We start from the raw sequence: 23,024 nt of genomic DNA, 5'->3' as shown, positions 1-23,024 counted from the left end.
GAGAAACAGGAGAGATGGTTTCACTTTATAAGGTAGAGGAGTACCTCCTACTATTGCCAATTGGTTTTAGTATGGAAGCTCCAAAGTCTTGTTTGTGGTCCTAACTCTCCTCCTTCTTGTTCGGGTTGCCCATGCCCATTTCATATTGTTTCGAAATTTAATAGCACTTTACTCTCAACACACTTCTAAATAAAAGCTGTCGAAAGACATCTACAACAGGTATTCTACGGCACCAACTATAATCTTAGGTATATCAGTACATGCAATAACATATCTGACATTATTGGTTGTATATTCCTGATTTTCTTGTTTTTTTTCCCCAATCACTCCTCTTGATTTCATTATTTATTTTTACATCTCTCTAAGATAAATTCAATATACAAAGCATGTAGTTTTTATTTTTATTTATTTTTTTTAAATTTTTTTTAAATAAAAAATTATAAATGTAGCAATTTTGAATATTTTTGAAAAATAATTGGTACCACATTTGCTTCTAGACTTTAATCACTTGGGCCCTCCACTGCCTGTATCTAAAATTACTCCATAAATTCACCCTTCTCTTCATCTTTCTTTCTTCACTCTACTCGACTTCACTCCAAACCAAAAAAAAAAAAAAAAAAACACCACAATCCAATTACTTTTTTTGTTGTTTTTAAATAAAGCTGCAATTTTTATTCAGAGACATCAAAATTATGTCACCCAAGTACCCTCTTGTAAGTTCCCTTCCTATTATTTCATTTTATTTGTCAAAAAAATTTACTCCCTAATTTTTTGTTTTGTTTTGTTTTTAATTGTTGAAAAAAAAAAAAACAGGTGAAAGCAGGGTTGCTATACAATGTAGCAATTTGGCTGGTTTTGATGAGCGCAATAAGAGGAAGTGAGGGCAAATTGGTAAAAAGACATCCAACAATATCATACAGAGCAGTAAACTGCAGAAAACACAGTGCATTTATAACTGAATTTGGTGCCAAAGGAGATGGAAAGACTCTGAATACCAAATCATTTAAATCAGCAATTAATCATCTTTCCAAATTTGCCCCCTGATGGTGGGGCCCAGTTGATCATCCCTCCTGGAAGATGGTTAACTGGCAGTTTCTCTCTTATCAGCCATTTTACTCTTTACCTTCACAAAGATGCTGTTCTTCTTGCTTCTCAGGTTTGTCTCTTTTTTTAGCTGTTTATGATGATCACTATCATGTATGTGTCAAATTGTGTGTGTTATTGCGTTACGTTTCAGTTCAGTTCAGTTCATTCTTGTTACCATCATTTATCAGTGCCCAACTTAAGGGTAAGGAGCTGATAGAGTTTTTGTGAATGTAGGAAATGAAATAGAATGAAAACATATAAGAAAAGTGAAGAGTGATGCTTATTGGTATGGTAGTACTCCTTTCGTCCTATTAAGATTGCGCTGTTTGACTATTTTTATCAGAGCTTTTGGGTTAAATAGGGCTATTTAGAAATTGATTCCCTTATACTTGTATCAAATTATGGATTGATTGAAGAGGGTAACATTTGTAAGGTTGGGAAGGGAATGTGAGAATATAGGAATTGAAGTTTGTTACTCATGGTCATTGTTTTGACTTTTTAATTGAGAGATTTAAAATGGGACAAAATTTTAGGAGCGAAAGGAGTACAAATTAATGATTTATAATAGACTCGACATATACCTACAACGGCTAGTAAGTAATAGTGTGATAAAGATTTATTCCTAATATTTGTTGCTCGTATTGTAAATTCAAGCAGTTAGTTGAGGTCTTTTGACCCAAATTAAATCTTAGGTGGAAGTAGTAGACTAGATATACTAAACTCTACTGGTGCTTATCCCGACAGTACTAGGATTTATGAGTGTTCATTTGTTGAAAAAGGGGTCCATTGACCATGCATCTACTCTTTAATTCCTTTCTTAATCAACCTAAAAAGTGAAACAAAGAAAAAGAATTGCCTTAATTTGCTCCATTAACAAAGGGATACAAATTCTAGTAAAGAAAGAAAGGTATCCCCTGCCTCTCTTTCTTTTCTTTTTTGTCCAACAAACAGGATTTGGACATTCATGTTACATCCACATCTACGTGTAGTGTTGCACACATATTAATCGTGTTGTACACATATTAATACATGTGAGTGTGCAACACATAATACGTTGTTCATACACGCATTGATGTAATGTACGCGTCTTTACTATGCTCCAAAGTGCTCCTTATAATAGGAACAACGGGGGATCATACTAATACCTTACATTTAGATCAAATCCATTTTTGGTGCAAAGATAACCATAAGATAAAATTATGGATAATTGAAAAACACTTTTGCATCGTAAGCTGCTGGTATAATGGTACATATTAGATATGGTACACATTGGAATCCTAGACAAAAAGGAATGAAACGAAACAACACTCTTTTTGACTTAAAGTGTAAAACAAGCAGGAAATAAAGGAAAGATGCCACAACTTTGGGAGTTGGGGAAGTTTTGCATCTTAGATCAGCAGTATGGATGACCCTATACTGATGATGGGCAAAAGGGACAAATTACAGAAAACGTTAAGCACTTCAAACACAAGGCTTAAGGATGAATCTAGTTGCCTGATTTCCTGTTCTAGACTTGTGCAATGTCGATAAAATTTGTTATTTTCGATAAAATTTTTGCAGGTTTAGTTATCATGTTCCAAAGCAATCACAAACTACAGATCATATTTAATTCATCAATCGATAGTTGACTAGTTGTCATATTGTTCCAACCTCTTGTACGTACCTTTATACTTCGTAATTTCGTATATGAGAAAATTTTAATAATGCTCAACATCAATGTATCATTATCCGGATTATGTTGATAGAATTATGATGAAGCATGTCTCCAAGCCTAGATCTTGCAAAGAAAGGTTTCATTATTGCTATCGACTTTTACTGCTCATTTATCTTCAGAAATGATATGTTGGTCATGAGTCTCATGACTCATGGGTAAGTTGGTCCCAAGGGCCTACAGAATTTATGTTTTTGTCTCTAAATTTGTATTACACTTGAAGATGTACCATTTTTTTGTAATAATTAGACATCCTTTATTCTATGAATAAATAGGAAAACAATTAATAAATAGGAAAACAATTAACATTTATATTATTACTTGGAAAGAAGTTGAAATTTATAACATTACAACCTTGCTTTGAACACCCAAGTCTTGCTTTAAAAATCTGTTATAGCTCTCATCCTGGACAGAGTAATGTTTAGCCCAGCACAACCCTGCTACGAAGATTTTATATAAACGTACGATTTTGGACTGACTGTGGCTCGATGGCTCGGTGCCTATTGCCTTAAGTGTCCTGAGCTTGTTTGTAGATTACTATTGGGGTTATGGGACCATGTCAATAACTTGTCACAAAATTCGTTTGTTTTACACTTTTACCCCCTTGTCTCTTGTATGTATGTTGTACTACCTAGTATTCTTTACATCGTAAAATATCGTTTGTCAATTCACTTGCAAATAACATGAGGAAAAAGCAAATATGACATTATTAAGAAAAGTAAATCTGATGATTAAGGTGTATCTATCTGATTATGGCAGGATGAGAAGGATTGGCCCATACTTCCACCGTTGCCATCTTATGGTAAAGGAAGAGACGCCCCTGCTGGTCGTTATCAAGGTCTTATCTCTGGAACCAACCTTACTGATGTAGTTATTACAGGTACTTTTCCAACCCAACTTTAAAACTTGATCATATTCTCTTATAAACTTACATGAGTAGTATTAGGTGAGACCATCTCAAAATATATTATTGAACTCAAATTATGAGAATGTGTGCTCTCATCTTTGGGACCATCGCGTGCTCTCATCAATAGGACCATTGTGTGCTCTCATCTTTCTACAGCATCCAAAGGCAATACGGCGAAATTAGCCAATACATCCTGTGAACCCTAGGTCCCCTGTATCATCCAAACGTCAACTGAAATTTCTTAATAAGTCTTATTCATTTATTGCATTTGAAATTTCTATTGGTGCTAAATTTTTCTATATGTTTCTCTGCTTATGTAACCATAGTAGCTAATCCTCATAATAATTGGTTTTACAATTCAAAAATTGATCTTTAGAATGTACAACAATTGGAAAGATGATTTGCCAGTATTAAATTTCTTTGAGTAGTCATTTTACATGATATCTTTCTTAGTGAATCTCAAAATTATATCAAGTTAATCATGTTCTAATGTACTGACTTTGTTAGGATTATCTTTCTTAGTGATACCTTAGCAAGTTTATTTCAAATGGATTAAGCTATCATTTGTTCCTCTAGTTACAAAAATTGAATGTCACATTTCATGATTGGTTACAGGCGCGAATGGAACTATTGACGGGCAAGGTGAAGCATGGTGGACGAAATTTAGGAGCAACAAGCTAACTGAGACTAGGCCTCACATGATAGAACTCATGTACTCTAACGGTGTCCAAATCTCTGATATCACCTTGCTCAACGCTCCTTTTTGGAACGTTCACCCTGTTTATTGCAGGTACATTCTGCCACAAATTAATTTGCTTATGAACTAGTAATAAGTACTTTACAAAGTTGCCCCTTTTAAGGAAAAAATTAAAGTACAAAAATATGGATGATTTCTTAATTAGTGAATAATGATGAGTAGGTGATTAACTGATTAAATACTCAACATTTAAATATTGCAGAGATGTCATTATTAGTGGATTGACCATCCTTGCACCAACTCATTCTCCTAACACTGATGGTATTGATCCTGGTAATTTTCTAATTCCCTTGTCTATTTTTTCAATTTGTAAATCTTTCGCAATTTTTTTTGGGTGTAGAGAGAGCCACAAATGACAAATGGTGTAGACGGAAAATTCATCACAAATTCACAAGTCTTGAGTTTAACCAATTAAACTAGTTGACATTCCCAGCCTTTCGCATACTTTTTAAAAAAGCTTAAAACATAGTATGTGCTACACTTTGAAAATAGTCTTATGAATAGTTGTTGCTTAACTAATGATCTTTATATTGTTGTTATACAGATTCTTGTTCAAATGTAAGGATAGAGAACAACTACATAGTCTCAGGAGATGATTGCATTGCAATCAAAAGTGTTTGGGATGAGTATGGAAATCGGTTCAACATGCCAACGCAACACGTGATCATCCGCTACCTCACGTGCATTTCTCCAACAAGCGCCACCATTGCACTCGGGAGTGAGATGTCAGGTGGGATCCGCAATGTACAAGCTGAGCACATCACTGCCATAGACACCGAGTCAGGGGTCCGAATCAAGAGCTCCCCGGGCCGGGGAGCTTTTGTCAAGGACATCTTTGTAAGAAAAATGACAATGAAGACCATGAAATATGTTTTTTTGGATGACAGGGTACTATGGGGCGCACCCTGACCCGTATTTCAACCCGCGGGCCCTACCTATCATCAAGAATATTAACTATATGGATATGGTAGCAGAGAATGTGAGCATGCCAGGATATATGGAAGGGATTAAGGGGGATGTTTTTAAGGGGATATGTATGTCAAATGTTACAATTGGTTTGGCCTCTAAACCTAAGGAAATGTTGTGGAATTGTACTAATGTTGAAGGGGTTACGAATCGGGTTACGCCTCGGCCTTGTGGGTTGTTAAGGGAGGATAAGAATGTTATGGAGTGCCCTTTCCCTGAGGATAGGTTGCCAATTGAAGAGGTGGAGTTCAAAAATTGTGTTGCACCTATCGCGGTTTAAGTTATGTAAGGTGTGCTCTGTTTTTGGTTATTTGCTACGAGTACTTATGTAATACTAGTATGTTTATGTATAACTAGTTAAATTACAACTCTTAATAATAATGAAGACTTTGCGTTTATATGATTGTTTTTTAAATATGTTTTGGTTTACCATAAGTTTTGACAAGGGTAGTACTAAATCTTCACCCTACATACATAATGTTAAACTATACGACTATACACCATACACAATCAAAATATTTTAAAAGAAACGGAAGGAATACTAATCGAGAATTCCCTAGACAATTGTACTTGGTTGGAAGATATCGTTCACCAATATCTGCTTTAACAATAATGAATATTGCCATTGAATATCTACTGCCCTACTGGTCTTATATAGTTATATTAAACAAATAAAGTAGGAAATCATAAAGATCAATTAAGATTTACTCGATTTAGGAAATTTATATAACCAAAAAAAAAAAAAAAATCCAAAAAATTAAATTCCAACCATATATCATATGGTATATTGGTATGTACTCCTCCTCATGCAAGCCCCATGAAATGAATTGAAGGGCGACAAACCAAGCGAACATCATTTGGCCTTTTTTGCTGATCTCACTCATCTCTGCTTTACGAAATCTTCTTACTCAGACTATCTTAATTTCTTATCAGATTAGATAGAATTAATAGATAACAATCTATTATTACCATTTTACCAATTTAATGTAATTGAACTCCTTGATTATTTCTTTCCATTTTTATAAATCAAATAAAATCTTTCAGTTTCCTTTAAAACTGATATATTTATTTATTTCTTCTGCCTATAAAATTCTTCATATGACAGTTTTTATTTTGTATTTATTTCACAAATTAAAGTGCTCCTCCAATAATGTCTTCTTCTCTACTGTTCAAAACATACCATGTAAAGTCTCAACCTTTGTCTATCAATTCTTCGTTTAGTTCTTTGATGCACCAATTTATAGGGGGTTCGATTTTATTTTTATACAAATTTTTGTAATTTTTTTTTAAACATTTTCAAAGTTTGGTACTAGTTGATAGTTAAATTCTTTTCTAATGCTCCGTAAATTATTTTAAAGGGAAGATTATTCTTGGTTATTGAATTGAGAGGGGGAAATCCTTTCAGTGACGGGATCCTTACTCGAGAGGATCCCGTCCTAAAAGGACTAATTGTATGCTTTTCATAACTTTTTATTGATTAAAATTATACTTCGTACTTTGTAATTTTTACTCCATAATTTTTTTTTTAATAAATAAATCATTTATGTCAATAATCTTTTGGATATGATGAGAAAATTGACTAATGTTGTTTCATGAATTTTACCAATTGTCTTGATTTTTAACATTTTATAATTGGAACAGGCTTGTGAAGTGGTTTTGGCCTTGTTATCAGTTATCTTACTACTAAGCATCAATTTAGTGGAATGTCGAACGGTTAGTGTTGGAAGATGGAGTTCCAAAAGGGTGTCGAAAGCATGGAGCATTTTTGACGGATTTTGGTGGCGTAGGAGATGGAAAGACATCGAACACCAAGGCGTTTCGAACGGCCATTGCTAGCCTAAGCAAGTATGCATCGGATGGCGGGGCAGAACTCATTGTTCCACCAGGGAAATGGCTGACTGGCAGCTTCAATCTCACTAGTAGCTTCACTCTTTACCTTGACAAAGATGCCGTTCTTATTGCTTCGGAGGTAATAAAACTCAATTCTAAACATAATTAGTTTAAATGTTCTCACTAATAATGTCCCTATTTAGTGTTTAGTCAAATTATATCGTGCACATGAGAGTATGGAGAACCGTGCTTTTCGAGTGATTACATACACGACCTCTCATACTCTTGTTAAATTTAACACTTGGATGGACAATGGGAAGCATGAGATCCTCTATTGTGTATACACGAATATAAATTTAATTCGTACTTATCAAATTTATATATCGATAAAGGAGAGGAACAGGATTTTATTACTTCCTTGGTCCAACAATTGGCAACAATTAGGTTATTAGGATGTCCAAGTCCAAAATAACAGGCTACTTTGTAAATCTTGGAATTTAAACTTTTAGTATACCCATATGACCATATTACACCTAATATTTTGATCATTCTTGTATGTTAAACAGGATGAATCAGAATGGCCTGTTCTTCCTCCCTTGCCTTCCTATGGAAAAGGCAGGGATGCACCGGCCGGGAGATACGCTAGTCTCATCTTTGGAACCAACCTTACTGATGTTGTGATTACTGGTAATATTCTTAACACCTTAATCATCCTATAACCAACTTCTCTAGCTAATATGTCTTGCTAACAGACTGTTATGTTCAAAATCTTATGCATCTGTTTTTTGGTTAAATCAATAGGAGGCAATGCAACAATTGATGGCCAAGGGGCTTACTGGTGGGACAAGTTTAAGAAGCAAGAGCTTAATTTAAGGCGTCCTTACTTAATCGAGATTATGTTCTCTGATCAAGTTCAAATCTTTAATCTCACTTTACTGAACTCTCCTTCATGGAATGTCCATCCTATTTACAGCAGGTTGATTAGTCTTTAGATAACTTGTTTCGACCTGAATATATACTTCTCTAATTCTCTTCCTATGAAATTAATCTTTAGAATTTCGTTGCAGCAATGTTATAGTCCAAGGCCTAACCATCTTAGCTCCTGTGGATTCTCCTAATACAGATGGGATCAATCCAGGTGATTTTTAGAATTTCAGTAACACTGTGGATGTGTGTACAAACTTATATATCGCCAAAAAACTAAACTCTTCAACCTATATTCTTATAATCATGCAGATTCTTGCACGAATGTCAGGATTGAGGATAGCTATATAGTCTCAGGAGATGACTGTATCGCGATCAAGAGTGGTTGGGATCAATATGGGATCAAATTCGGAATGCCAACACAACATGTAAACATTCGTAGAATAACCTGCATTTCCCCTGATAGTGCAACAATTGCCTTAGGTAGTGAAATGTCAGGTGGAATCCAAGATGTAAGGGCTGAACAAATCACAGCAATCAACACAGAATCAGGGGTCAGAATTAAGACAGCCCCAGGAAGGGGTGCCTTTGTTAAGGACATATTTGTCAAGGGCATGACCTTGAGTACAATGAAGTATGTGTTTTGGATGACTGGCGATTACGGATCCCACCCTGATCCAGGCTTCGATCCCAAGGCGTTGCCTATAATCAGCGGGATCAATTACCAGGATGTGACAGCTGAGGATGTTCAGATGTCAGGAAATCTTGCAGGAATCGAGAATGATAAGTTCACCGGGATCTGTCTCTCTAATGTGACTATTTCTTTGGCTGAGAAACATAAGAAAGTTCAGTGGAATTGCACAAACATTGAAGGGACTACTAGTGGAGTTAAACCTCAAGCTTGTGATTTGTTGCCTGATAAGCAGCCTGGTAAAGTAGTGCCTTGTCCTTTCCCTACTGATAAACTTCCTATTGATGATGTTGAGTTGAAGATTTGTACAGTCAGGCCAAAACCTCCTAGACATTAGGCTTAGGCTTATCAAATGTAATTCAATCTTTGTAACTTCGTGATTTTGGTAATAAGATCGGTTTCTAATTTAACTTTCATTTTAAGTCAAGGACTAAAATATTTTCTACTCTGTCTATATTTCCCCTGTTTTCTAGGCAAAAAGCTCTTATTCTTTGTAATTTTACATCTCTTTCGTCTTTTAAAACATTTATATAAATACCATGCTTTTTACTCGTAATACGTCCTAAAACAGTGTCTTTAAAAAAAAAATACGGAGTAGTACATTTAATTAAGCCAACTTGAGGGAGATCTTGAGCCAAATTTCCAGTAAACACAATAATCAGAATGCCATTGTTAAGGACATATAGTGTCAAACTCTATTGGAAATATCTCATACGGATGAATCTAATTCATGCATGAGTTAGTATTTTCATTTTAAATTTTTAATGTCACCATAAACTTAGCGTGAGATGATTTCAATTTCAATCTCGGCTAGTAGTTTCTTAAACCTGATTAGCCACCTACGAGTACTAAATTTGAAAAGCACTAAAATAATATTTACTTAAATCAGTGAAATATGTGAAAATGAAATGATACTTTGTCCTTTAAACCCAATTACAAAGCACATAATAAAGATTTACCTCATATTAGGAATCAGCAAGAGACATGTATTCATCAAAGAATCCAAAAAGAAAAAAGAACATAAGAAGCTCAATTATAATTCGTTTTTATGAGATATCTGCATGAAGACCAAGCAAGATCAAGTTTCAAAGCCTTCCAGCGTGCTATATATGTTGATCCTTTTCTATTGATTTACGCTTGCTTTGTAACTTTGTGCCAGTGCAACAAAAACAGCAACATGAACCCATATATTTCAAAATGCTCACTCAGACTTCAGAAATCTGAATTAAACAGCTAGCTGCTGACCACAGAACACCAGAAACATCTTACATGATCTTCCGACAAATGAGCTTACTAACCCTGGAGCATAATATTAGCCAAGGTACAATACCAACCTGCGTACGCAAGATTAACAAGAATTTCTTGTTATAATTTATTTTTATATTGAAACTAACTGTATCAAAATCAAAATATGAACATCAGAACATGATAACCTACAAACTAAAAGAAAATACATGATAGATTTTTCCTGCCCTCGGAGAGAGATAAGGCTAACAGCTAAATGTAGTTGCGCATGCAAGGTGGAATTGTGAGATGAATGTGGGATCTTTAGTTAACCTAAATCCAAAAATGTCATATAAAAATAGCACCTAGAGGAAATTCAGCAGCTGAAAGCCTGAAAATGGAGACACTTCAGAGTTCAGGCCATCCACTAAAGAAACCCAATGGAAGGGAGTAAGTGGCTCTGACCTGCTCATCCCAAATATTTCGAACAAGGGTGAAATCTGTTTCGATGACCAGAAGGCATTTATTTTGGAGGGCCAACTATCGCATCTCAGATTCCATGTAGGATACAAGTATAGGATCGCTAGGAGCCTCAGACAGTAACCTAGCTGCATCTGAAGATGCTTCTTTTTAAAGAAAATTCATTGTTGTGTGATATGGCTATTAAGACAGGACAAAAACACAAGAGTAGGGAGTAAAGGATAGTTTCACTAATGTCAGGGAAAATTAATTATTCCATAAAGGTTCCTATGAAGAGGATGCTGAGGATGCTCAAGATTTCTTGCACATAGGTCAGGTTCATAAGAGTCATAAAAATCATAAGACATGGCACACTGAACAGGATAAAAAAGATCTTTTCTACAACATGAGCAAGTTACATATGTCATACCATCTAGCAAGCACCCTGGCTGACTGGCAGATAGATGAATAAGGATAAAATCTCAAGGGTCTTGAATGAAAGACATCAACTATGACTCCTATGAAGCCCGTGACTAAGTGTCAGCCTGAAGTCAGACTAGAAGACTCCATTTAAGATAATGGAAGCTGATATCTTACAGAAGGCTGGTGACTGATGTGGGAGAAGTTGTTGGGGAATCCAACCCAGTGTATACAATTTGATATAGAAAAGCATGGGGGTGGATGGATTCTGCCAGAAGTTTAGAGGTAAGTAGTGCAGGTTGCTACAATGGATGCCATGCAAGATTGCTTCTGGGTATAAGGCAGGATAGGCATGAAGCAGGATAAAGACTCAAGACTTGAGGTCTGTGACTCTGCATTGGCAGATCATTATCAGGATTAAAGCTCATTAAATTACTTCAAGCACTTAACACAACAAATGCAATTTTTTTAAATGAAAATTCAACTTTGCATCCTACAAATCTATCTAAAACTTAACAACCATAGCCTTGATAGGTAAGTAGTCAACTTGCAAAATGAGAGGTGCAGGAATCAACCAGTCATGCAAAAATTAAAGAGAAAAGGACCATATCACACTCGTACCATCACTTTGTCCTGTGAACCACCACCAGATTTCCAAGATAGCATCCTTCCTGCACCAAGAAATTATATAAATTACAAGACTGTAGGCAGTAAATTGTATCATGAGCTGACACCCAGACACCATCTCTGATTCTTCCAAAGATTGGTGTAGGTAGTTTCCAAAATGGGTTAGTTGCTAATGTCAAAACGATACACACAAAATTTTTAGATGCTTAATAAAGAAATAAAAACATTGCAATAAAATGACTTGCAAGTGGTTGAAGCTCCTTACCAAATGGTTGTACAAGCTCCTTAGATATTGATGCAACAGGATATTTCCAAAACCAAACTCCCAGCAAAAGATAGGTTAATGCCTGAAACACAGATAAATTAATTAAAAACCTGAAATGTACAAGCACAAAAGAACTAGCACAAGCAGAGTCTGCAAATAGGCACCTTTACAGGGGTCACATACTTCATATATGGATCATATAATGATTTCCTATCTAGAATTTGTTGTTCTTGACCTACAAGTGATGTCAAACACAAGACCGATATCAATATTATGTAACAACAAATTCAAGATCCCGCAGGAATTCTGAATTTGCTAATACAGCTGTATAGTGTATAGTACTGCGCCAAATTACCAAATACTAATCTGACAGTACATATGGCAATTAGTAAAAGCCAGAAGAAAAAGTACATCCAAAGTTAAATATAGAACACAATATACAATATCAAAACCAGCACTTTGGTCTCAACAAAGATAAAAAAGATACACATTAAACCGGCTATAAACCAACTCTGTAATAAATTACAAGTTGCATAACATGACCAACAAGTCAAGATGATTTATTAATCTTTGTTCTCTAACAAATTGACAAGTTATGATTTGCCTTTCACTTACATTTTGTAAGCTCCTTTTCCTTAGCTGCTGCTGTTCTCCTAAGTTTTGCTGCTTGTGCAAACGTCGATGGTCTATTGTCAACAATATACATGAAGGTAAGAAGACACGAATCACACGATATTGCCAAAGGAAGTATAATATCTAGAAAAAGCAGAAAAGTCAATAATATTTTCCTTGAGATAGCTACATGAAGGTCTGTATAAAGAATATGTCAGGCAGCACTAATTCGCTTCGATCCCAGTCCTGGGTGAAGAGTTCAACTTTAATGCATTAATCTGATTTATCTATAGCAGGAAATAACAAGACTCAACTGTGACAACGTGCTAGCTTCTTTCAAAAGCTGCTTTATTTCTGCACGAAGCTCCTTTTCCTCATCACTCGGAGCTAGTCCACTCTGGGGAGAAAAATAAACATATAAGTCAATATAGTCTCAGTTAGTGCTACACGTTAAAAAGGTTAAGCATATTGCAGGATAACCCAAAAAAAAAAAAAAAACAATGCAATTCAAAGAAAACCACGATCATTTAGGTCTTAATCATCAGAATTCATGGTACCATTCTAAAAGAATTCGAAGTCAAAGTGTGCACAATTTTTCTTAGAATAAAATAGCAGTATAGAGTTATATGGCATCTTTTCTGATACCATAACTGACTTGAACAACGACAGCTTTTAAAACAGGAAATGATTAGTTTCATTACACTCCTTAAACCCTAATACATCAAAATGTAATCTACTCGTCGTATTATTCAAATCTTGAGCTCATAGAAATTGATTACACTCTTCCTTTTAAATACCAGCATGTGCACTAATACTCAAGTCGATATAATAATAAACAAAGAATAATGATGTGAGCTAATGTAATGCATTACCTTAATTTGGTGCTCTAAGTATCTAGGAATAAACTGAAGCAGGGCAACGAGGATAAAGATCGTCGGAGCTGCCAAACTACTTCCATCATCATCCATTTTCTATCCTGCTTAATGAAATTACAACAAAACCGGCAACGATTCGAGAGTCACGGCCCACGGGGCACCGTACTTCGGGAGAACAACCTGTTAAAGATATCCAGTTGATGAATTCTACAGCATTGGTACAAATGATGACATACTTAACAACTAAACAAGGAGACATTTATTTTAATTAAAAAAAAATATATATATATATATAAATCTATTACATGTGAAACAACTAGATTGGATTCGTAAATTTAGGATCATTAACTATCACAAAAATAAATTAAAAGCAATAAGACATGAAGAATTGCAATTATAATGACTAATTTGTCAATAAGTAATTGAATTAATTGAAATAAATCATTATCGATAAAGCAATATACAAATCGACAATTAAATGCAACAAATCATCATAAATAAATGAACAAAATGACCGATAAAAACAAATCACATGTAAATATCAGTAGTATAAGCTGAAATTCACTAGAAATACAGCTGGAAATAGAAAATGAAGAATGAAGAACACTTACCAAAATTATTGAGGAAGCCCCTAACTAAAGAAGAATCACGAACCCTAATTTATGGGAATAAAAGTCAAATTAGCCCTAAAAATTGACGAATTGATGAAGGACATAGAAATTAAAAGTATGACTATGAAGTATTGAAGATGCAAGAGGTGGATATTGCGTAATTCAGCCAAATTAATGGTAAGCTGAACCGGGTTTTTTTACTACGAGTACTTTTTTTTTTGAGGGGAAACTACGAGTACTAATTACTTTTTTACTACGAGTACTAATTACTCCGTAATTTTCCTGTTAAAAATGCTATGGAGTTTGCATCCAAAAAAAAAAAAGTTACGGAGAGATTGAATAATTGATTACAAATCGACTAATCGTTTTTACTTTAGTAATGTCCAAATTATTAAAGTTGGTTTTATTGTACAAATGCGGTTAATGGTTCCGTCAATTTTTTTTATGAGCATGATATGAGTAGATAGTTACTTGTAACCTTTTACTTGTATTAATGAAGTTACTTTTTTTTTTTTTTTTTTTACTTCCTACTTCGTATTATTTAATAACCATACGTATAATTTGAGGATTTTGGTTTTTGGAGCTTTCTCTTTAAAAATTGATATATGTTATCGAATTGAAACTGTAGCTTCAAATAATTTGATAAAGCGTTTATTTATTCTTATGCATTAATCACAATATGTCTTTGAAGAAAGTTGAAGATTGTGTGAATAATGTAAAAATGCAATCAAAAGAAGTACTGCATAAGATCTCAAATTTGTAAGTTGTATGTTATATAAAGAACAAGGAGATTGGTGGTTTCCAATCCTACTTTTTGATTGTTGAGCACTTGAGCATCAGTGACAGACATGGCCTTGTATAGTTTAGAGTTGTTGTGCTTCAATTCAAAGGTTTCAAAATCTTCCAAAATAAAAACAGCAGCTTCAAAAGGCAGCAATAAGCCATTCATTTAGGAAGTGTTAAAAGTGTATCCTAGGCCAGAGCTAGGTATACCGAGGCTACGTTTTAACTTAAAACCATCCAAATGAGCAACAAAAACACTCGTAACCCTGCTTCCATTAGTTGATTTTTCCAACGACTATGTAACTAGTTTTCCAACAAGGCAACAATAAAAATTTTAACAACCGATCCCTAACAACACTCAAATAGATATGGCAAAAATTGATCAAACCCAAAGACTGATCAGAATTCGAATCCAAAAGTCTATACAACAATATGCCAAAAAAAAAAGGGGGGTTCAAAACTTCAATCTAAAAGTAACCGAAGGGGTTCAATCTAAAAGTAACCAAAAATCCGGCGTAAACCATAAAAAGAGTTGGACATCATGATAATTACAAGCTTTTACCAAGCCCCCAATGCTTTTCTAGTGATATGTATTCTATGTATAGCCAAATAAATAGAGTCACAAGTTTTGAGATGGAGAAGAGGGCTCGCAGGTCTCATATTCATAGGCAGATAACAAAATATAATGCACAACTATCAGAGCTTTGCTTCACGTTCCAGCTTCACTGACTAGTAGGAACTATCAACCAGATCCTACGGGAACTGTATATACAAACCCAGGTCCATTTGTATCAAGAACAAAAGAATAACTAACTTAATATCTTTGTTGGTGTGCCCGGCTGCTCTAGAAACGAAACTGCTCTCGGATACATAGCTGCTTAATATCAACACTTTCCTTTACTGGTAGCAACTTGATCTCATACAGCTTTGGCCAAAGTTTGCCAGTCACTGCAAAGAAAGAATGTTATAAACCGAACCAGGTCACAATGAACTTAAAAGACCTTTTTATAATCTATTAGTTCTCTTTATTTGAATTTTTTAACCTTTAACTGTAATGCACATGAGGCACAAAGGGAAGGGGCAATTGAACCTAGGTACTAATAAACTTAGGAGGCTAAGGCCTTAATCTGATCCAGTATCTCACATGGTAACACATGTTTATAAGTCTGGCCATTAAAAATAAGACAGGCAGCCAAAAAAAAACATTGATCTACAGACTATCAAGCAAAGAGGTTGCTTAATTATGTTGCCTGTGCATGTCAAAAAACCAATATTTACTTTTCTGTTATACAGATACTTACCATCTATTTGCTGTTATTTATAACAGCTTAAAATAATTAAAAGTTTACATCATAGAGGGAGTGATCCTATTAAAGTTAGAAATATATCAGAAAGGAAAACTTACTCACAATGGAGACAGAGCTAATTAAGAAATTTGATATTAGGCTCAGAACAAAGAACGAATTCAGAGACATTAAGGTAAATAACCCAGTTAAGTCACATAGGGTTAAAAAGTCATGTGGGAAAGGGCATATGATGAGCATTAAAAAATTAAATAAATAAATAAATAAAAATAAATAAATAAATAAATAAACTAGTATTTATCTCATCAATGAAAGCACTGTGGCTTGTGAATCAAACTTTCAAAATATCTCTGCTTATGCATTACAAAAATTGATCGATTCCTCATGCAGGTAACATGTAAAAGAAATAGCTCACCAAAGATGCGCTGTTTACTGCTGTCCCAGGCGATGCCATTCAACACGTCAATACTCTACAAGAATGTAATAATGTCATATATGAGAATTCAGAACCTTTTATCCTTAAAATGGTAAACTTACAATAGTGCCCTATCGCAGGGCTCACAACAAAACCAGTACCCAACCCCCCCCCCCCCCCCCCCCCCCCCCCAATCCCTCAGATAACCCTGTTTACCAGAAATTCCCAAAGATCATGTGCTATCTATATCACTGAGGCAATCACATTACATAAGTAAACTTTCAAGAATATCACTTGTAAAAACACTCGTAAAAAAAAAATTACATAATAATAATAATATAAAAACAAATCATGGGCCATCTGATACAGTCGAATTATTACCTTTTCACCAGAAGCTATCAATCCTTCCCTGAAAAATGGGCAAAAGAAAAGAGTGTCAATATGATATTGGTAAGTTAAAAAAAAAAAAAGGAAAAGAAAAAAAAAAAAAAAAAAAAAAAAAAGATGATAGTAGTTGCATAAATTCACTGAGCACCTCAAATTTGGAAGAAGAATCCACCCAACCACATTGCCATCTCCAGGTGATATTTTAACAATACAATCAGTCTGCCCACGAAGAATAAATCAACTTTAGAAAGCTCACATGGCCCCGAGAAAAACACATGCTATCAAGCCCCATTACAAGCAACCTTCAGGCCTTATATTCACCCCACCCCCCAAATCAACACACACAGACACTTTAGGCTTCCTAGGAAGCATAAAAATACTTTCTAAAAATGGACTTATTACCTATAGAAATCATGAGTTAAAATTATCTTATGTAAAAGAAGAGTTTCAAAGTGATATGAAAGGAGTTACTCAATAAGCACTATTAATTAGCCCATATATAAAAGATTTACAAAAGTTGATGTCAGCACTACAATAGTACAATCACACCCTCTATTTGGTACTTGCATTATCACAACATAACATAATCAGACTCTTAGCTAAATGATAGAGAAAATTGTTAACTGCCAACATAAAATAAGTATAACTTTTTGGAACTGAAGGAAAGTTGGCATCAGATTTTGACAGGAAAAAGATGAAATAGTCCACATGAGTTTGCACTGCAAGCTCAATATGCAAACACAGATGCTAGAAAAAGGTTCAAGCAAAAGTTTACAGACTCAGTGAACTTCTCCATAAGTCCTAAAACACAAGTAACAGAGCAGAAAGCCACAGTATTAAAATTGTTACAAATGTATTACCATCCAAACATTTGCCCACACTTCACCATTCACAAACTCTAATTCATTCAGGTTGTGTACTTCAAGACCTTGATATCTAATGGTTTGCCTTTGAATTTCTGTAAACAAGTGCTAAATTAAGTAAGGTAAAGTATGTCATTAACTAAAATCAGCAGAGCAGGAAAATATTCTTATAATTGTTAAAAAGAACCAAGGGTATATGAGAAATGTTATGTGCACCCACACCTGAGATTACATTCAAATTACACAAGTTTCAGAAAAGATAGCAACAAGTAGAAAAGTAGACACAACACAGACATTGAAGTTGAAGGTGCAATATTGCACACAACAGTTCGTGCACACACTTATTCCCACTGCACAACAGCAAGTGAATGACATCTTGGCACGCAAGTTTTATGTATATGAAAGTAAAACTAGGTATCACCTAAGATATTACCTATTCCACCTTTTTCCTATTGAATTTATCTTTGGGAGGATGGAGGGGAATAGAGAGGTGGAGAACATTCTACATATCAGGCTGAGGAAAGATAATACACCAAACAGCAATGTGTGGAAATAGCAAATGAACTTTGAGATCAGGGATGCTTCAAATAAAATGTTTAAAATCGTAGATCAGGGATGCTTCAAATAAAATCATAAACAGGTACCTTTCATAGTTTGGGGATCATATTGATATAATGTTGAAGAGCCATCACTTCCAAACAATATTTTACCATCAGTAGCAAGTCCCCAACCGTCATTCATTTGATGCGTAAATGCTGCTAGCTGCAAGAACCACGTAGGCATAAATAAGTAAAGCATCTAAACTAATCAATCAAAGGCATTAAAAAGAGAACACGAAACAGGAGAAAACGAATTAGATCAACTATATTGTTTTTAAAATATGTCAAAAGAAACACATAACATCCACAGCAAGTGCTTTCACTACAAGTCTACAATGACCTTCTGATATGGTGTTGGTGAATGAATCAGCAAAAACAGACTGTGAGGCTGAATATCGAAATATGAAAGAATGAATACTATGATATAAAATTTTTATAAAAAAAAATAAAAAAAATAAAAAAAAAAAAAAAACATAAATTATGTGCAGCAAGCACAAGTAAGGTGCAAGAAAAGAAAACATGGGAAAATAAATAAAGAAAGAAAGAAAGAAATGGGAGAAACACAGAATGAAGTGTATACAAAAACTGTTCACTTTGGGCATCATATACCCTATTTGATTCTATCTCATACCTACAATTAAGATCATTTCACAAGTCACAGAACAAGTTTAGCAGTATCCACTTGAACAAATTGGAGTTTTAGTCGAACACAATGAGCAGCCAATTGCATGCCAAATATTTTTGTATCACAGATAAAACCAGACACACATCAAAAAAAAATGATTGAAGTTCACTGAACTGTTATAAAGCTGTAAGCATCAATAATCAAAATGCAACAAATCTCACAACAGCAGACAAAAAGCGAAATGCTAGGTATTTAAACAGAAGACAGTTCTATTAACCAGCAAATGAAACCAGACATACATCAAAACAAATGATTGAAGTTTACTGAACTGTTATGAAGCTTAAAGTATCAATAATCAAAATGCAACAAATCTCACAACATGTCAACATCAGTCAAAAATCGAAATGCTAGGTATTTGAACAGAAGACAGTTCTATTAACCAGCAAATGAAACCAAAAATGGACTTTAATTGAAGCAATGTGATGCAAATCCAGAAGATATGGACAGGCCAGACTTTCAGAGACGTCTAACATCAATATTCTATGGAAAATCAGACAATACATAATACTTTTAAGTCATAAAAAATTATAAACAATCAAAATAGATCAAGATGGGTAAAGAATGTAATACAGACTCTGTTTAAATTTTGTCTGTCATAGATGTAACCCATCTTCTGCAACCAAGTTAGTTGATACAACCTACAAAAGCAATAATCAATGAATTAGAAAACACATCAAAGTATCGTACCACTGAACATTTTCATTCACTTAAGACGAATAATTAGTTACAAAGTAAAAGAAAATAGAATAAGGTTCTTCAAAGGCATACATAAATTATAAGTCTGAGATTCATTAGACAGGAAGTTATAAATTACAGAAATTATAGTACAAAATAGCCATCTTTTTGCCTTGATATAAAAGACCTCTTTTTTTTACCTTAATGAATAATGGCCGATATTAGAGCCACAATTAATTGCTTGCTAATTTAAGATTTCCATTTGGCTAATCGAAGGACTTGTTCAGTTACCATTTTTCTAAGTCAATCGATATGTCCAATACACAATGATTTTTCATTTATAGTTTAATTAATTTCTCACTATCGTAGCCCATATGTGAACTTGCACCAAATGAAGGACAAGAGCGTATGCCGTATATGTAGCATACGAAAGAAGCTGCTTATTTGACAACATACCCAAAAGTTGAGAGCAAGCCAGCAGGAAACTTTGCTAAGAAAAAAGAAGCATACAAACACAGCCATTCAATTGGACATAAATTCATATCCTCTACAGAAAACAAGGACATTTCTACATACAGCATCAACGAGAGAATGACCAAAAGTCCAAAAGTTGTTACCAAACCAATTAGGGATACATACCTTTCACCAAAGAGAGTTAATCCTTCCCCAAAAGAAGAATAATCCATCTTATACTCAGCCTCAACCTGTTAATTCAAGGGATGCAACAATCAGAAGCAGTCAACAGAATTCAATAGATGAAAAGCATAATAAATATGTGCTCACACGTATAACACAAAAAAAATTCCATCTGGACAGAATTCAGGGGGGAAATAGTACAGAAATTTAAAATCTAGAGCCAATTGACATAAGGAAAGCCTCTACAAAAGCAATAATTGGCAAAAGTAAATAATTAAATAATTTACTAAAAAGAACATAAAGTACTACAGGTAAAATGATGTACCTTCCCTGTTTGAAGAGCAACTCTCCTCACGGCAGACTGCAAGATTTAAATTGAAGTCAGAATACAATCTACAAAATCAATCAATCAATCAAAGCCTTAATCCCATAAGTGGGGTCGGCTAACATGAATTACAATCTACAAAATCGCAAACATTAAAATATATAAACCCCAACAACACGGATGAATAATATTATTTTATTTTATGTTTTGGATGATAATGAAAAATAATAGGAGCTCATAAAGCAAAAATAGTTTTGAGATGGTTCCATCATAAAGGCACGTTAATGAACCCTAACTTCCTTTCTTAAGATAGAAATGGGAAACAATATACTCCCTCCGTGTTTTTTTAAGTGTTACACTTCCCATATCCGGCCGTGTTTTTTTAAGTTTTACACTTCTTTTTTTTGGCAAAAAGCTACATTAAAATATTATCTCTCCTCTCATGATCCCCACCCAAATGCACTACTACTTTTTTTATTATATTTTTCCTCTCACATTCATTATTTTTCAATAAACTATTAACCCCACTATCTTTCTTTTACAATTTTAATACTCTAACTACCCCACTTACTTCTTATTTTATTTAAGTCAATTAAATTGCCTAAAACTATGTGCCGGTCAAACTGTAACACTTAAAAAAACACGGAAGGAGTAACAAGGACAGTAACAGTGGCAACAGAAAACCAACAGGTGTGGCAAATAACAATAGTCTAAAGAAATCAAAATGTGTATAGTCTATAACTCTATATCTAATTAGTTTAAACTAGCAGGGAGAGTGTCATCAAATGTAGAGAAGCAGAATAACTTGAAGTAGTAACATCAAGCAATAGCCAAGTTATAACTTGTGCACTAAAAAGATAATCATGCTCGATTCATGACACATTAAAGTTCTTACTTCTTCCAAGCATACCAAATCAAAACTCGAGGAAAAACTCACCTGGCCATAAAGACCAATTGATTCATAAAGAGTGTCATTTTTCCAATATAGAAGCCCCTGGAAAGAGACACATAGTGATGTTAGTCTCTGGCTAGCACACACATGTAAAAATGTAAAATTGCTTGTTTAACATAAAAGAACACCCACTGGCACATTCAGTATTGAAACTTCTAAAACTCAGCATAAGCACACTCAAATGACCCACCCCTCTGAACCTCATTCGATATATTCGAAAAATCTTAGATAGCTCCGACCACAAATCCACAACTAGTAATTTAACATATTGAAAGCTTAACTTCTTAAATCCAGACTCATTGAACATCATATAAATAAATTCAAGGGATAAACTATCGTCGACAAAGTCACCCAATCGATTTTAATCATCCTGATATGGCACATTATCATGATCATCTAATTCCTACAGTTGAAACAACTTCTTGTTGTGACAACATCATTACAATCCACCTATAACAGCACAAAAATTGGAGCAAAAAACTATGAGCTAAGTCTTAAATCAACATATGCAAACCCTAAATCCAGAAATTCAATGTATACCTATCACAAAATTCCAGGCAAATACATTGTTAAACCTCTCATTTATATGCAAATCCCCTTCCCCCCAAGATACATCATGAACTCATAACAATCAGCAATTCAACGATAAATTAAATTACAAATAAAAAACCCTAATTGCTACCAAAAATTCAGGTAATTTAGCACAATGAGCACAATTTCTCAAATGATTAATCAATTGCAACAATCAAAATTCATAATTAACAACAGAAATCCACAACTTGAAAAATAAGAACCTGGGTAAAGGCTTTGGGATCATGGGGAAACTCATTAACAACATCAATGGAATAAATCTGATCAGAATGAAATTTCTGAGAAATGTGAGGGAGTGCAACCCAGGCGTTCGACGAAATGCCAAAAAGAAAAATGACAAAGAGAACAAGCACAATTGGGATAACTCGAGTTAGCCATCGATAAGGAGAAGGAGAGGGAGAAGACATGGATGAGTGAGGAACTGAGTTGGATCGTTCAGTGAATTTCTTCTTCTTCCTCTGGGTTCCTCCACCTGCCATTAACGATCAAAGTATAAGAGAGAAAAGTCCAACAACTTTCTTACATCATTTTCTAGGCACAGTCCTACGGAGTACTGTATTTTGTTTGTTGGGAAACTTTGGACGAAAATATGAAAAACGTTTGTTCGTGCGTTACTAGACGAGGTCCACGAGGATTGGTCAATGTCTTCCCCGGTAAGGACGAGAGTTTGTCATATACATCTTGGTGTACCGTACGCTCATAAGTGATTTGTTTTCCTTTTGATGATTTACTACTACCTCCGTCCCCTTTTGATAGTTCATGAGCATTTTTTAGTTTTTTTTTTTTTAGTTAAAGTACATTGAAAAAGTAAATTGACATTGGATGTGCAAAAAAGTAGAAAGAT

At 34.4% G+C, this 23,024-nt stretch overlaps 2 protein-coding genes and 2 pseudogenes across 4 annotated transcripts; 2 read left to right on the top strand and 2 right to left on the bottom strand.

Moving 5' to 3' along the window:
• Positions 1–589: 589 nt before the first annotated feature.
• Positions 590–5,789, top strand: LOC145606861 (putative polygalacturonase; annotated as a pseudogene). Its single transcript, XR_014105450.1, has 6 exons — positions 590–713; positions 814–1,156; positions 3,557–3,677; positions 4,320–4,494; positions 4,664–4,734; positions 5,006–5,789. The product of XR_014105450.1 is annotated as a putative polygalacturonase (transcript).
• A 788-nt stretch (positions 5,790–6,577) lies between these two features.
• Positions 6,578–9,209, top strand: LOC145607537 (putative polygalacturonase; annotated as a pseudogene). The gene is made up of 6 exons (XR_014105578.1): positions 6,578–6,610; positions 7,069–7,396; positions 7,824–7,944; positions 8,059–8,233; positions 8,325–8,395; positions 8,494–9,209. The product of XR_014105578.1 is annotated as a putative polygalacturonase (transcript).
• Positions 9,210–9,800: 591 nt separating this feature from the next.
• LOC145609043 (protein GET1-like) lies at positions 9,801–14,119 on the bottom strand. Its single transcript, XM_081664614.1, has 8 exons — positions 13,966–14,119; positions 13,352–13,534; positions 12,794–12,876; positions 12,483–12,553; positions 12,032–12,102; positions 11,868–11,949; positions 11,597–11,646; positions 9,801–10,206 (listed from the first exon to the last, which is right to left on the bottom strand). The coding sequence occupies exons 2-8, from the start codon at positions 13,445–13,447 to the stop codon at positions 10,138–10,140; spliced, it is 522 nt and encodes a 173-aa protein (XP_081520740.1). The 5' UTR covers positions 13,448–13,534; positions 13,966–14,119; the 3' UTR covers positions 9,801–10,137.
• A 955-nt stretch (positions 14,120–15,074) lies between these two features.
• LOC145607727 (glutaminyl-peptide cyclotransferase-like) lies at positions 15,075–22,744 on the bottom strand. The gene is made up of 11 exons (XM_081663322.1): positions 22,384–22,744; positions 21,575–21,631; positions 20,638–20,673; positions 20,316–20,380; positions 19,576–19,639; positions 18,362–18,479; positions 17,715–17,812; positions 17,003–17,073; positions 16,849–16,876; positions 16,468–16,522; positions 15,075–15,696 (listed from the first exon to the last, which is right to left on the bottom strand). The coding sequence occupies exons 1-11, from the start codon at positions 22,657–22,659 to the stop codon at positions 15,593–15,595; spliced, it is 972 nt and encodes a 323-aa protein (XP_081519448.1). The 5' UTR covers positions 22,660–22,744; the 3' UTR covers positions 15,075–15,592.
• Between the last annotated feature and the right edge of the window lie 280 nt (positions 22,745–23,024).

This window comes from Chenopodium album, chromosome 23 (genome assembly GCF_948465745.1).
Source record: "Chenopodium album chromosome 23, dcCheAlbu1.1, whole genome shotgun sequence".
NCBI classification, from domain to species: Eukaryota; Viridiplantae; Streptophyta; class Magnoliopsida; order Caryophyllales; family Amaranthaceae; genus Chenopodium; species Chenopodium album.
The sequence above is the reverse complement of the archived record's forward strand: the minus strand, read 5'-3'. Positions and strand labels throughout refer to the sequence as shown.

Bases quoted from the DNA above. Each gene is read 5' to 3' on its own strand.
- LOC145609043 (XM_081664614.1), bottom strand. From the start codon at position 13,447: ATGGATGATGATGGAAGTAGTTTGGCAGCTCCGACGATCTTTATCCTC. The intron at 12,877-13,351 runs GTAATGCATTAC...TTTTCTCCCCAG, and splicing joins ACTTAGAGCACCAAATTAAG to AGTGGACTAGCTCCGAGTGA. The intron at 12,103-12,482 runs GTAAGTGAAAGG...CATCACTTGTAG, and splicing joins GGAAAAGGAGCTTACAAAAT to GTCAAGAACAACAAATTCTA.
- LOC145607727 (XM_081663322.1), bottom strand. From the start codon at position 22,659: ATGGCAGGTGGAGGAACCCAGAGGAAGAAGAAGAAATTCACTGAACGA. The intron at 21,632-22,383 runs GTTCTTATTTTT...GTCTCTTTCCAG, and splicing joins ATCCCAAAGCCTTTACCCAG to GGGCTTCTATATTGGAAAAA. The intron at 17,074-17,714 runs GTAATACATTTG...CTTCGTGGGCAG, and splicing joins TGTGGGCAAATGTTTGGATG to ACTGATTGTATTGTTAAAAT.